This window comes from Bombina bombina, chromosome 1 (genome assembly GCF_027579735.1).
Source record: "Bombina bombina isolate aBomBom1 chromosome 1, aBomBom1.pri, whole genome shotgun sequence".
In the NCBI taxonomy this organism is placed as follows: Eukaryota; Metazoa; Chordata; class Amphibia; order Anura; family Bombinatoridae; genus Bombina; species Bombina bombina.
Window position 1 is genome coordinate 55736145 of NC_069499.1, and position 14330 is coordinate 55750474.

The 14330-nt window shown below is 38.0% G+C and overlaps 1 protein-coding gene across 1 annotated transcript in view; it reads left to right on the top strand.

Annotated features, from left to right (window-relative positions):
• The window catches only part of LOC128652826 (uncharacterized), a 59156-nt gene that overhangs the window by 8787 nt on the left and 36039 nt on the right, over nt 1-14330 (top strand). The window contains exon 4 of the mRNA XM_053705793.1: nt 8857-8973. Coding sequence (XP_053561768.1) covers nt 8857-8973 — 117 coding nt within the window. The remainder of the gene's footprint in view (nt 1-8856; nt 8974-14330) is intronic.

A 14330-nucleotide genomic window follows, 5' to 3' on the forward strand; every position in this document is an offset into this window, starting at 1 on the left:
GAATTTGATCAATTTTGCTTTATATGTTGTTTTTTTCTTTTACATATTGCAAGATGTTCCACGTTGCAACTGAGTCAGAAGATACTTCAGGAAAATCACTGCACAGTGCTGGAGCTACCAAGCTAAGTGTATCTGCTATAAACTTTTGGTATCTGTTTCTCCAGCTGTTATTTGTATTGCATGTCATGTCAAACTTATTAATGCAGATAAAATTTCCTTTAGTACTGTTACATTACCTGTTGCTGTTCCGTCAACATCTAATTTTCAGAGTGTTCCTGATAACATAAGAGATTTTATTTTTTAAATCCATTAAGAAGACTATGTCTGTTATTTCTCCTTCTAGTATACATAAAAGTCTTTTAAAACTTCTCTTTTTTCAGATGAATTTTTAAATGAACATCATCATTCTGATACTGATAATGGTTCTTCTGGTTCAGAGGTTTCTGTCTCAGAGGTTGATGCTGATAAATCTTTGTATTTGTTCAAGATGGAATTTATTCGTTCTTTACTTAAAGAAGTGTTATTTGCATTAGAAATAGAGGATTCTGGTCCTCTTGATACTAAATGTAAACGTTTAAATAAGGTTTTTAAATCTCCTGTAGTTATTCCAGAAGTGTTTTATCTCCCTGATGCTATTTCTGAAGTAATTTCCAGGGAATGGAATAATTTGGGTAATTTATTTACTCCTTCTAGACGTTTAAGCAAATTATATCCTGTGCCATCTGACAGATTAGAGTTTTTTGGGACAAAAATCCCTAAGGTTATGGGGCTGTCTCTACTCCTGCTAATGTACTACTATTCCTATGGCAGATAGTACTTCATTTAAGGATCCTTTAGATAGGAAAATTGAATCCTTTCTAAGAAAAGCTTACTTATGTTCAGGTAATCTTCTTAGACCTGCTATATTTTTAGCGGATGTTGCTGCAGCTTCAACTTTTTGGTTAGAAGCTTTAGCGCAACAAGTAACAGATCATAATTTTATAGCATTATTATTATTCTATAACATGCTAATAATTTTATTGGTGATACCATCTTTTGATATCATTAGAGTTGATGTCAGGTATATGTCTCTAGCTATTTTAGCTAGAAAAGCTTTATGGATTAAACTTGGAATCTTTCTTTCCAGGGTAAATAATCATTTTCGTTCCTTTCCTCACAACAAGGAACAAAAGCCTGATCCTTCATCCTCAGGAGCGGTATCAGTTTGGAAACTATTTCCAGTTTGGAATATATCCAAGCCTTATAGAAGCCTATAGCCAGCTCCTAAGTACCTATGAAGGTGCGGCCCTTATTCCAGCTCAGCTGGTATGGCGCAGATTACGTTTTCTTCAAAGAAATTTGGATCAATTCCGTTCTTAATCTCTGGTTTCAGAAACATTGTTTCAGAAAGGTACAGAATTGCCTTCAAGTTAAGGCCTCCTGCTAAGAGATTCTTTTCTTTCCCGTGTCCCAGTTAACACAGCAAAGGCTCAGCATTTCTGAAATGTGTTTCAGATCTAGAGTTGGCTGGAGTATTTATGCCAGTTCCAGTTCTGGAACAGGGGCTGGGGTTTTTATTTTATCTCTTCATTGTACCAAAGAAGGTCAATTCCTTCAGACCAGTTCCGGATCTATCATTATTGAATCGTTATGTTAGGATACCAACATTCAAGATGGTTATTGTAGGACTATCCTGCCTTTTGTTTAGCAAGGGCATTATATGTCTACAATAGATTTACAGGATGTGTATCTGCATATTCCGATTCATCCAGATCACTTTTAGTGTCTGAGATTCTCTTTTTAGACAAGCATTACCAGTTTTGTGGCTCTACCGTTTGGCCTAGCCTCAGTTCCAAGAATTTTTTTCAAAGGTTCTCGGTGCCCTTCTTTCTGTAATCAGAGAATAGGGTTTTGGTATTTCCTTATTTGGACGATATCTTGGTACTTGCTCAGTCTTCTCATTTTCAAAGAATCTCATACGAATCGACGTGTTGTTTCTTCAAGTTCATGGTTGGAGGATCAATTTACCAATCAGTTCATTGATTCCTCAGACAAGGGTAACCTTTTTAGGTTTCTAGATAAATTCAGTGTCTATGACTCTGTCCTTGTCAGACAAGAGAAGTTTAACATTGATATCAGCTTGTCAAAACCTTCAGTCACAATCATTCCCTTTGGTAGCCTTATGCATGGAAATGTTGGGTCTTAGGACTGCCGCATCAGATGCGATCTCCTTTGCTCGTTTTCACATGCGACCTCTTCAGCTCTGTATGCTGAACCAATGGTGCAGGGATTACTCAAAGATATCTCAATTAATATCTTTAAACCGATTTTACGACACTCTCTGACATGGTGGACAGATCACCATCGTTTAGTTCAGGGGGCTTCTTTGTTCTTCCGACCTGGACTTTAATCTCAACAGATGCAAGTCTTACAGGTTGGGGAGCTGTGTGGGGGTATCTGACGGCACAAGGGGTTTGGGAATCTCAGGAGGTGAGATTTCCGATCAATATTTTGGAACTCCGTGCAATTTTCAGAGATCTTCAGTCTTGGCCTCTTCTGAAGAGAGAGTTGTTCATTTGTTTTCAGATAGACAATGTCACAACTGTGGCATACATCAATCATCAAGGAGGGACTCACAGTCCTCTGGCTATGAAAGAAGTATCTCGAATTTTGGTTTGGGCGGAATCCAGCTCCTGTCTAATCTCTGCGGTTCATATCCCAGGTATGGACAATTGGAAAGCGGATTATCTCAGTCGCCAAACGTTGCATCCGGGCGAATGGTCTCTTCACCCAGAGGTATTTCTTCAGATTGTTCAAATGTGGGAACTTCCAGAAATAGATCTGATGGCTTCTCATCTAAACAAGAAACTTCCCAGGTATCTGTCCAGATCCCGGGATCCTCAGGCGGAGGCAGTGGATGCATTATCACTTCCTTGGAAGTATCATCCTGCCTATATCTTTCCGCCTCTAGTTCTTCTTCCAAGAGTAATCTCCAAGATTCTGAAGGAATGCTCGTTTGTTCTGCTGGTAGCTCCGGCATGGCCTCACAGGTTTTGGTATGCGGATCTTGTCCGGATGGCCTCTTGCCAACCGTGGACTCTTCCGTTAAGACCAGACCTTTTGTCTCAAGGTCCTTTTTTCCATCAGGATCTGAAATCTTTAAATTTAAAGGTATGGAGATTGAACGCTTGATTCTTGGTCAAAGAGGTTTCTCTGACTCTGTGATTAATACTATGTTACAGGCTCGTAAATCTGTATCCAGAGAGATATATTATAGAGTCTGGAAGACTTATATTTCTTGGTGTCTTTCTCATCATTTTTCTTCGCATTCTTTTAGAATACCGAGAATATTACAGTTTCTTCAGGATGGTTTAGATAAGGGTTTGTCCGCAAGTTCCTTGAAAGGTCAAATCTCTGCTCTTTCTGTTCTTTTTCACAGAAAGATTGCTATTCTTCCTGATATTCATTGTTTTGTACAAGCTTTGGTTCGTATAAAGCCTGTCATTAAGTCAATTTCTCCTCCTTGGAGTTTGAATTTGGTTCTGGGGGCTCTTCAAGCTCCTCCATTTGAACCTATGCATTCATTGGTTATTAAATTACTTTCTTGGAAAGTTTTGTTCCTTTTGGCCATCTCTTCTGCCAGAAGAGTTTCTGAATTATCTGCTCTTTCTTGTGAGTCTCCTTTTCTGATTTTTCATCAGGATAAGGCGGTGTTGCGAACTTCTTTTGAATTTTTACCTAAGTTGTGAATTCCAACAACATTAGTAGAGACATTGTGGTTCCTTCATTATGTCCTAATCCTAAGAATTCTAAGGAGAAATCGTTGCATTCTTTGGATGTTATTAGAGCTTTGAAATATTATGTTGAAGCTACTAAGTCTTTCCGAAAGACTTCTAGTTTATTTGTTATCTTTTCCGGTTTTAGAAAGGCCAGAAAACTTCTGCCATTTCTTTGGCATCTTGGTTGAAATCTTTAATTCATCTTGCCTATGTTGAGTCGGGTAAGACTCCGCCTCATAGGATTACAGCTCATTCTACTAGGTCAGTTTCTACTTCCTGGGCGTTTAGGAATGAAGCTTCGGTTGATCAGATTTGCAAAGCGGCAACTTGGTCCTCTTTGCATACTTTTACCAAATTCTACCATTTTGTTGTATTTTCTTCTTCTGAAGCAGTTTTTGGTAGAAAAGTACTTCAGGCAGCGGTTTCAGTTTGAATCTTCTGCTTATGTTTTTCATTAAACTTTATTTTGGGTGTGGATTATTTTCAGCAGGAATTGGCTGTCTTTATTTTATCCCTCCCTCTCTAGTGACTCTTGTGTGGAAAGATCCACATCTTGGGTAGTCATTATCCCATACGTCACTAGCTCATGGACTCTTGCTAATTACATGAAAGAAAACATAATTTATGTAAGAACTTACCTGATAAATTCATTTCTTTCATATTAGCAAGAGTCCATGAGGCCCGCCCTTTTTTGTGGTGGTTATGATTTTTTTGTATAAAGCACAATTATTCCAATTCCTTATTTTATATGCTTTCGCACTTTTTTCTTATCACCCCACTTCTTGGCTATTCGTTAAACTGAATTGTGGGTGTGGTGAGGGGTGTATTTATAGGCATTTTAAGGTTTGGGAAACTTTGCCCCTCCTGGTAGGAATGTATATCCCATACGTCACTAGCTCATGGACTCTTGCTAATATGAAAGAAATGAATTTATCAGGTAAGTTCTTACATAAATTATGTTTTTTTTTTACAGGCAAAAGAGCTGAACTTCTTGGGGCATGCCCCGCAAAGGGCCCTGTTCAGGGCTGGTAAGGTAAAAGAGCTTTGAACTTTAGTAATTTAGAATAGGGTAGGGAATTTTTTTTATTTTGGGGGGCTTTGTTATTTTATTAGGGGGCTTAGAGTAGGTGTAATTAGTTTAAAATTGTTGTAATATATTTCTAATTTTTGTAAATATTTTTTTATTTTTTTGCAACTTAGTTCTTTTTTATTTTTTGTACTTTAGATAGTTTATTTCATTGTATTTATTTGTAGGAATTGATAGTGTAGTGTTAGGTTTAATTGTAGATAATTATAGGTATTTTATTTAATTAATTTATTGATAGTGTAGTGTTAGGTTTAATTGTAACTTAGGTTAGGATTTATTTTACAGGTAAATTTGTAATTTAACTATTTTAGCTATTAAATAGTTCTTAACTATTTAATAGCTATTGTACCTGGTTAAAATAAATACAAAGTTACCTGTAAAATAAATATTAATCCTAAAATAGCTATAATATAATTATAATTTATATTGTAGCTATATTAGGATTTATTTTACAGGTAAGTATTTAGCTTTAAATAGGAATAATTTATTTCATAAGAGTTAATTAATTTCGTTAGATTAAAATTATATTTAATTTAGGTGGGTGTTCGTGTTAGGGTTAGACTTAGCTTTAGGGGTTAATACATTTATTAGAATAGCGGTGAGCTCCAGTCGGCAGATTAGGGGTTAATAATTGACGTTAGGTGTCGGCGATGTTAGGGAGGGCAGATTAGGGGTTAATACTATTTATTATAGGGTTATTGAGGCGGATTAGGGGTTAATAACTTTATTATAGTAGCGGTGAGATCCGCTCGGCAGATTAGGGGTTAATAAGTGTAGGCAGGTGGAGGTGACGTTGAGGGGGGCAGATTAGGGGTTAATAAATATAATATAGGGGTCGGTGGTGTTAGGGGCAGCAGATTAGGGGTACATAGCTATAATGTAGGTGGCGGCGCTTTGCGGTCGGCAGATTAGGGGTTAATTATTGTAGGTAGCTGGCTGCGACATTGTGGGGGGCAGGTTAGGGGTTAATAAATATAATATAGGGGTCGACGGTGTTAGGGGCAGCAGATTAGGGGTACATAAGTATAACGTAGGTGGCGGTCGGCAGATTAGGGGTTAAAAAAATTTAATCGAGTGGCGGCGATGTGGGGGGACCTCGGTTTAGGGGTACATAGGTAGTTTATGGGTGTTAGTGTACTTTAGAGTACAGTAGTTAAGAGCCTTATGAACCGGCGTTAGCCCAGAAAGCTCTTAACTACTGACTTTTTTCTGCGGCTGGAGTTTTGTCGTTAGAATTCTAACGCTCACTTCAGACACGACTCTAAATACCGGAGTTAGAAAAATCCCATTGAAAAGATAGGATACGCAATTGACGTAAGGGGAGCTGCGGTATGGAAAAGTCGCGGCTGAAAAGTGAGCGTTAGACCCTTTTTTTAATGACTCCAAATACCGGAGGTAGCCTAAAACCAGCGTTAGGAGCCTCTAACGCTGGTTTTCACGGCTACCGCCAAACTCCAAATCTAGGCCATAGAAAGGTGGCGCACTGATAGGATGTGAAAAGTAAATAAAATAATTAAAATGAACAAATGTTGTCTGTGTAAACAAAAGTAATTTAAATATACATAATAACAATTGTTAGAATGATAAACAATATTTCAATAGTAAAATCCATAAATTGATAATCAAATTCTATTGTAGAAATGAGATTCAAGGGTAGAAACCAATTTTGGAAACGGTGTAAGGCAGCTCCACTTGTGGAGAACGATCTCAATTCACCTCGATAATCTAGATAAGAAAAGGAAATGGGCGCCTCATAGTGAAATCCATATGCAATATGGTCAGAACAAAGAGAGTAAAACTCACAATTTGTGATGGCACTTATGCAGTGCAAACAGGCAGGCTGACAGTCACAGTGGTCAGCTAACTGGATACTTCTCCCGTATCAGGGTGGATCCTGTCTCAGGTCTCTGGTCTGTCAGCGTCCAAGCCACAACACCAGCAAACAAAACAGTGTGAAAAAATCACTAGTGCAGTGATACAGATGTAAAAAAAACTTCTGTGGAAGTAAAAGGCAGACACCTTCGTAAAAGGTTAAAATGTAGTTTAATATTGCAACGCATTTCTCGACCCAAATATTTGGTAGTTTGTATACCAATACTTTTTTGCCTGACGACCGAATATTTGAGTCGAGAAACGCGTTACAATATTAAACTACATTTTAACCTTTTACGGAGGTGTCTGCCTTTTACTTCCACAGAAGTTTTTTTACATCTGTATCACTGCACTAGTGATTTTTTCACACTGTTTTGTTTGCTGGTGTTGCGGCTTGGATGCTGACAGACCAGAGACCTGATCCACCCTGATGCGGGAGAAGTATCCAGTTATCCGACCACTGACTGTCAGCCTGCCTGTTTGCACTGCATAAGTGCCATCACAAATTGTGAGTTTTACTCTTTCTTTGTTCTAACCATATTGCATATGGATTTCACTATGAGGCGCCCCCTTTCCTTTTCTTATAAAAAAAAATAAGTCCACATTTGGACCTTTTGATAAATAAAAGCAATTTGTGCAGAAATATTAAACAGTATGAGAAGATTGTATTAGTAAATGATTAATTATATGTATTTAAAAAAAGCTTTGTAGTATAATGTTCCTTTTTCCTGTAATTTATATCTGGAAATTGTTGTTTTTCTAAATTCCACTGAGTTTCTATAAAGTAATGGACGCCGCCATGTCTAAACTTTATTTTAAGCTTATCTTGCTGTCCTGCTGCAAATAATTAGGAACAGATATAAAAACAGCAATAAAATAGATTGATATAAACAAGTTTGTGTGGGATTCCACACAAAAACTCTACTTTATTGCCTGGTTTATATATATATATATAGATTATATATATATATATATATATATATATATCCCTAATTGTTTTCCACAGAAGCAAGAGATTAAATAGAAAACTATTTAAAAAATGGCCAGCACTCATTACTTGAGCAGTGGATTTATTTTCTTTCAAAATTAACTTCAATTTTCTGTCCCTCTGTATCATGTGACAGCCATCAGCCAATCACAGACTTATATACACTATGCTCAGTAGTAGCTGTTGCCACAGAAAGTATGCATATAAAACTGTACAATTTGATAATAGAAGTAAATTGGAAAGTCTCTTAAAACTGCATGTTCTATCTGAATAATGAAGTTTTATTTAACTTTAGTGTCCCCTTTAAAACACCAGTGGCAATAAAAATAAATAATTAAAAGGCTATAATAGTCTAAATATTACATGCAATAATTGTTAGAGCATGCTATTTTAAGACTATTGACCTACACTACTGTGTGTTTAACCCCATATTAGTGGTTGTTTCTGTTAGACACGCACACTCAGGTTTTGTTTTCCTTCGAATAAGGAAGAAGGCGTTTCTTTGTGCTGCTCGGCTATTTTTGTTGCCACAATTATCCTTGTGCAACAGCGATGCACCAAAATCTGGATTTGCTCAGATTTTAGTGCGTTGCCGTTGCACAAGAATAAATGCGGCAACGAAAGTAGCCGAGTGGCACAAAGAGCTGCCACCTTCCGCATTCAGAGGTTAACGAAACCTCAGAATGCACATAACTAGTTTCTGCTCAGGATCTGCAATGCTTGTGTATTTAACCCATTTTCGGTAGTGTAGAGTCGATGGTCTTAAAATTAGATCATGTAACAAATTAGTCATTTTTTGGCCTTAAAAAAAAAAAAAAGGCAGCACAACTATTGAAATACAGGGCATAATAATAGTTATGCATGTCCAATAAGAGTCAAAACACAAGAACAAAAGAAAGAAAAGGTTGTGCCTGTGATTTTAGGGCATATGCACATTTTGTAATGCTTTATATAGAAGAAATTGGTTTGGGTATTTTAAATATTTGCCCTTTCTTTGATGTAATAGTCCAGATTGTTTAATTCATTTTATCTTGTATTTATAAGTTGTTTCCAGAGTGTATTTTACATGATTTTTTTTTTATATTATCACATCTAATTTTCCTTTATTTCCCCCCCTTTTTTTTCTTTTATCTTTCCCTACCTGTTTTTAGTGAGCCCATCACCAAGGTGGGGTCATAATGTTGTCCTCTGTGACCCCGACACAGTAATCCTGATTGGTGGCGAGGGAATAAATCAGAAGCCATGTCAGGATGCTCTCTGGAAGATTGGTAATTGGGTACAGAAATGTAATGAAACCATGTCTCTTGCAGTATTTTAGCTGAAAACATTAACAGTGCATTGAAATCAATTCTATTTACCAGTCAAAGTTTACAATGTGTGACAGCACATGGCAGTGACTTGTCAATAACTCATACAATGTGTGTGTTTAGTAATCATTGGAGAGATAAGATTGAAGTATCAGTATCATGGCTCCCCTTGAAGGATTGTAGAAGAGAGCCCCTTGTTTAATCCCTCCAGGCAGCTGTAATGCCCAACCCCAAACTCGTACAACTAGGAGAACAGTTTTTTTCAAACACATAGTATGCCCTCACATAACTCATAGGTCCAGAAATCAAAGGTACAAGGGATGTTGACTCAGAAGATCTAGATTCTTAGAAGGTTGTAGGTTGGCCTCTGCATGCTGGCACTATGATGCCCACTTTATCACTTTCAATATTGTGGTTAACTCTGTAGACAGACACTGGAATTCTGCAAAAACTGACTATTTAAGAATCCTCCTATTGGGACTCACACACTACCTTTCTCCGTCCATGTAGTTGGCTTCACATCTATAAATGTATATTGTAGGTTTGTAAATCTAATGAGGCACATGTATAATGAATCAGTAGAAAACCATTTTGGACCACAAGTGAATCTGACAAAGCTTATGAGGGTGCCAAGGGACCTCTAACGCACCAATGGACAAAATCACACATCATCTACTATTTATGCTGGTACAGCAGTAGACTTGGGGTTTCCTGCCTTGTGCTAGCTGGTGTTTAGTGTCTGTGTGTGCGGTACAAACAAAACAATGCTTGAATAAGGGCAGTAAGGAAAAGCTGATAACCTCTAAAAATTAAGTAACAAGTAACGCAGCAGAACCACTGTTAAAAACACAAGTCCTTAATTAGGGTAAAATGCTCAAAAATTAGCAACTTTAATCCATGCTATATCGACCAATGCAACATATAAATTTAAAGCCCAAAATAATTACCCACATTACTGTTACCTGTCTCTAACAATAACCCTAGGTAACACCTATTTAACACTCTACTGATGCCTAGTGTCCCATTAAACAACATTCTTAAATATTCACATCTTCAAATCTATAACCCCTGTTGCCATTCCCAAATTACATTAAAATATAAAAACTTATTTCATTACAAATTAAAATAATTTAATAACTACTAACCTGTATGTTAAAAAAAACAAACAAAAAAAATGCAGATAATAATACCTATTTAGGACTCTTGATAGAAAATTTTGTACCCAATGTTTTGATCCACCACACATTTTTCTTCAATAACATTTTCTGTTACCCCCTTCTTCTAGGCACATGACCCATTACCTTGAAACTGTAATTGGCTCACCCTATGTCCCGATTATAGAAAATGTTTAGAAACTGGTTGTGGTAATCCTTATTGCTGATTTAGTTTTCTGTTATATATTTCCTAACTGTACGAGTACTTTCATCCAACATAACAAAGGCACATGGGCACTTTTAATAAGTATATATAAATTCCAGTTGACTTGTATAATACCCACCAATCATCGATCCTCTTTCTACGATGTTTTTGCTAAATATTTACCTTTAGATCATGGGAATTGCAATTAGAGCAATTAGAATACTCCCTTTTATTTCTTTCCTAAGATATGGTGGAGCTACGGCTTGAGTAATTACTGTTGAATATCACTCCTGGCCAGCAGGAGGAGGCAAAGAGGCACTACAGTTAAACTGTTAAGTATCACTCCCTTACCCACAATCATTCTCTTTGCCTTCGGTGCATGGAGGAGGTGAAGTTTAGGTGTCTGAAGAAACATTTTGATTTAATCTACAAGCAAGTTTTGAGGTATAGCTGTATTCAACGTCATTCCTTGCAGTCGGGTAGTGGTGGCTTTAAAGCAGTTTGGAACTTGTAAAGAGGTACTTACTGAGTTTTCCTAGCAATTGCTGCCCTAGTTTAGAAAGCCGGAGTTGGTTACTCTGTTCTTTCTTTTCCAAAGGTCTCTGTGAAGAACTGTGTCTTCTCATACCTTGTAACTGTCTACATGTCGGACAGCGGAGCAGGTAAGTGCTTTTTCTTCCAGTTTGGGAGACAATGCACTTAACAAATTAAGACACTGCTTTTTTATTGGGACATAGATAATCCTGTTGTATGGGTTACACTGGGGGACGAAGCAGCCACTGTAGCATGTGTGAGACTAACATTTAAACTCTTTTAAAAAGAAAGGGTAAAATGTTTTTATTAGGCTTTATTTTCTGACACATATTTACTTGATAAAGCAATACAAGTTTAAACTTAAAGTAAGGCTGCATTTTCTATTTCAGAAGCTTATTCATTTCCCATTTGCTTTAAAATAAAACGATGCAACATTTTAAACTGTCAGGTTTGAAAAACTGTTGTGTCGCAGCAGTAATTTGAGCTCGGCAGTTGCGGTCACATGACCGGCTTTACCTCATAACGTTTCTGAGGAAAAAGTTGTTTTTCTCCATTTCTGGGTGATCCGGTCTTAATTGGTAGCGGTAAGGCACCTCAGTAATTGAGGTGTGGAGTTGCCTGAGGGGTAATTTTAGGACGTTTATTTGATGTTTATTAAACGTTTTTTCTTAACTTTTCTCACATAATTTTAGCTGGGGGATTGATCCTAATTTGGGATAAAATTTAAAGTGTATTTGTTTCCTTGGCTTAATTGAATATTAAAATGTTTGAGAACTTATCTGTACAAGTTTATTACTTGTTTCACAACATGTCTGATATGGAACATGCTCTCATGAATTCATGCTTATTATGTTTAGATGCACAAATTGCAGCTCCTATTCCATTTTGTTCTTCATTTGTAAAGAAAACCTTGCAAAAAAAAAGGGTAACATTTTTGAGCCTAATGCTCTCAGGATGATGCTGTTTAAAATAAATACCTCAGCTTTCTCCTGCTAAGCCCAAGCCTCAATGGGCGTCACATGCAGTGCCCTGTGGTTCCTCTATAACTCCTACTGGAGTTTATTTAAAAACAGAAATTGCTACCTAGGTATCTTCAGCGGTATCTGTGTGCATTAGCTGCCATTCCCAGAGTACTGAGAAAAAGCAATAGAAAATCTAGAAATTCCAGAAAGTTAAGGTGCTTGTCCTCAGTTCTGCTTCCCAAGTTGCCCTTTTTCATAAGCCTGAAGAGGAAGATACAGCTGACTTTCTGAGGTGAAATCTCAAAATTTGGACAGTATAATTCCTTCTTCTGAGACTGAAGTGGTATCCTTCAGATTTAATCTTGAACACCTTTGTGTATTGTTAAAGGAGGTTTTAGCTACTTTAGATCACTCCGATACCTCTGTCGTTGTCACTCCTAAGAAATCTAGTAAACTTAATATTTCTTTGATGAACCCTTCCACTTCAGAGGTTTTTCGCGTGTGCCGGACCGTGCTAGGGAGAATATTTCACAGGAATGGGAGAAACCAGTGGTGTCTTTTTCCCCGTCTCCCATTTTTAAGAAAATGTTTCCTGTCGAGGACTCCATTAAAGACCCTTGGTAAAACTGTACCCAAAGTTGAAGGGGCAGTTTCCACTCTGGCTAAGAGAACAACTATTCCTATTGAGGGATTTAAGGATCCGATGACAAGAACCTGAGGCTTATTTGAAAAAGATTTATGTTCCTCAAGGTCTCCAATGGCAACCTGCGTGTGTATTGCCACCGTGACTAGTGCAGCATCTTATTGGGTTCAACGCCTTGTTTGATTCTCTTCAAGTAGAGAATTCTTGAATAAAATTTAAGATAGGATTAAGCTCTTAAGTTGGCCAATTCCTTATTGCAGATGCCATTTTTACAGGTTGTTTAGACTAGGAGCTAAAACCTCTAGTTTCGCTGTCCTAGCCCGCAGACGTTTCCTCTAAAGTCAAGCTTCTGGAGATTCATTACAAGGGCAAAAACCTTGTTTGGACTGGTTTGGCAGGAAATTATCTCTGATATTACGGGTGGAAAAGGGTCTTTTCTACCTCAAGATAAGAAGGAATAGGCCAGTAATTTTCGTTCCTTTTTCGTAACTTCAGGAGAAAAGCCTTCCCCTTCTTCCAAGCAGGAACAATCCAAGTTTTCTTGGAAACCCAATCAGTCTTGGGACAAGGGGAAACAATCAAGGAAACCCGCAGCTGATTCCAAATCAAAGGGTTTTGCCCCGATGCCGGGATGGGATCAAGTGGGGGGCAGACTTTCTCAATTCTTTCAAGCCTGAATACGAGATGTCCCAGATTCCCTGGAGCTGTGGATATAGAATCCCAGGTTTACAATTTGGAATTATAGACTTTAACTCCCAGAGGCTGATTCCTTTATTTCAAGATTATCTGCAGACCCATAAAGAGAGAGGCTTTCTTTGAAATGTATACAACATCTTTTCCTACCTTGGGAGTGATAGTTCCAGTTTCAGTGCAGGAACAGGGTCTTGGGTTCTACTCCACACCTATTTGTGGTTCCCAAATAAGAGGCAACTTTACGTCCCATTCTAGACTTGAAGTGTCTAAACAAGTTTCTCAAAGTTCCATCCTACAAGATGGAGACTATACGCTCCATTCTTCCTTATAGTAACAAGAGGGTCAGTTTCATGACAACCATAGACCTAAAGGATGCGTATCTTTATGTTCCTATTCACAGGGACCATCACAGATTCCTGAGATTTGCCTTCTGGACAAACATTCCAGTTTGTTGCCCTTCCATTTGGTCTAGCCACGGCCTCCCACAATTTTTTCAAAGGGTTCTGGGGCTCTTTTAGCAGCGATCCGTTCTCGTAGAATTGCTGTGGCACCCTACTTGGATGACATATTGGTTCAGGCTCCATCTTTTTTAACTAGCTAAATCTCACACAGAGATAGCCTTTTCTTTCATTCCCACCGGATGGAATGTGGAATCTGAAAAAAGCTCCTTTCTCCCCTGCTACAAGAGTAGTGTTCTTAGGGACCATAATAGATTCTCTATTGATGAAGATTTTTCTGACAGAGGTCAGGAAAAAACAAAATAATTTCCTCTTGCCTCTCCCTTCACGCTTCTGCTCATTCTTCAGTGGCTCAATGTATGGAGGTAATCAATCTGATGGTGGCTTCTATGGACATCATTCTCTTTTGCTCGATTCCATTTGAGAGCTCTCCAGTTGTTCATCGCTCAGACAATGGAATGGCGACCATGCGATCTATCTCAGAGAATAGAGGTTAGATCAGTCCGTCAAGGGATTCTCTCCCGTGGTGGATTTCTCAGGAACATCTGTCTCAGGGCACATGCTTTCGGAGACCTTCCTGGGTGATCTTGACCACGGACACCAGCCTGCTGGGCTGGGGAGCAGTCTGAACTTGTTAAAAGCTCAGGGCCTTTGGACTTGGGGGGAGAA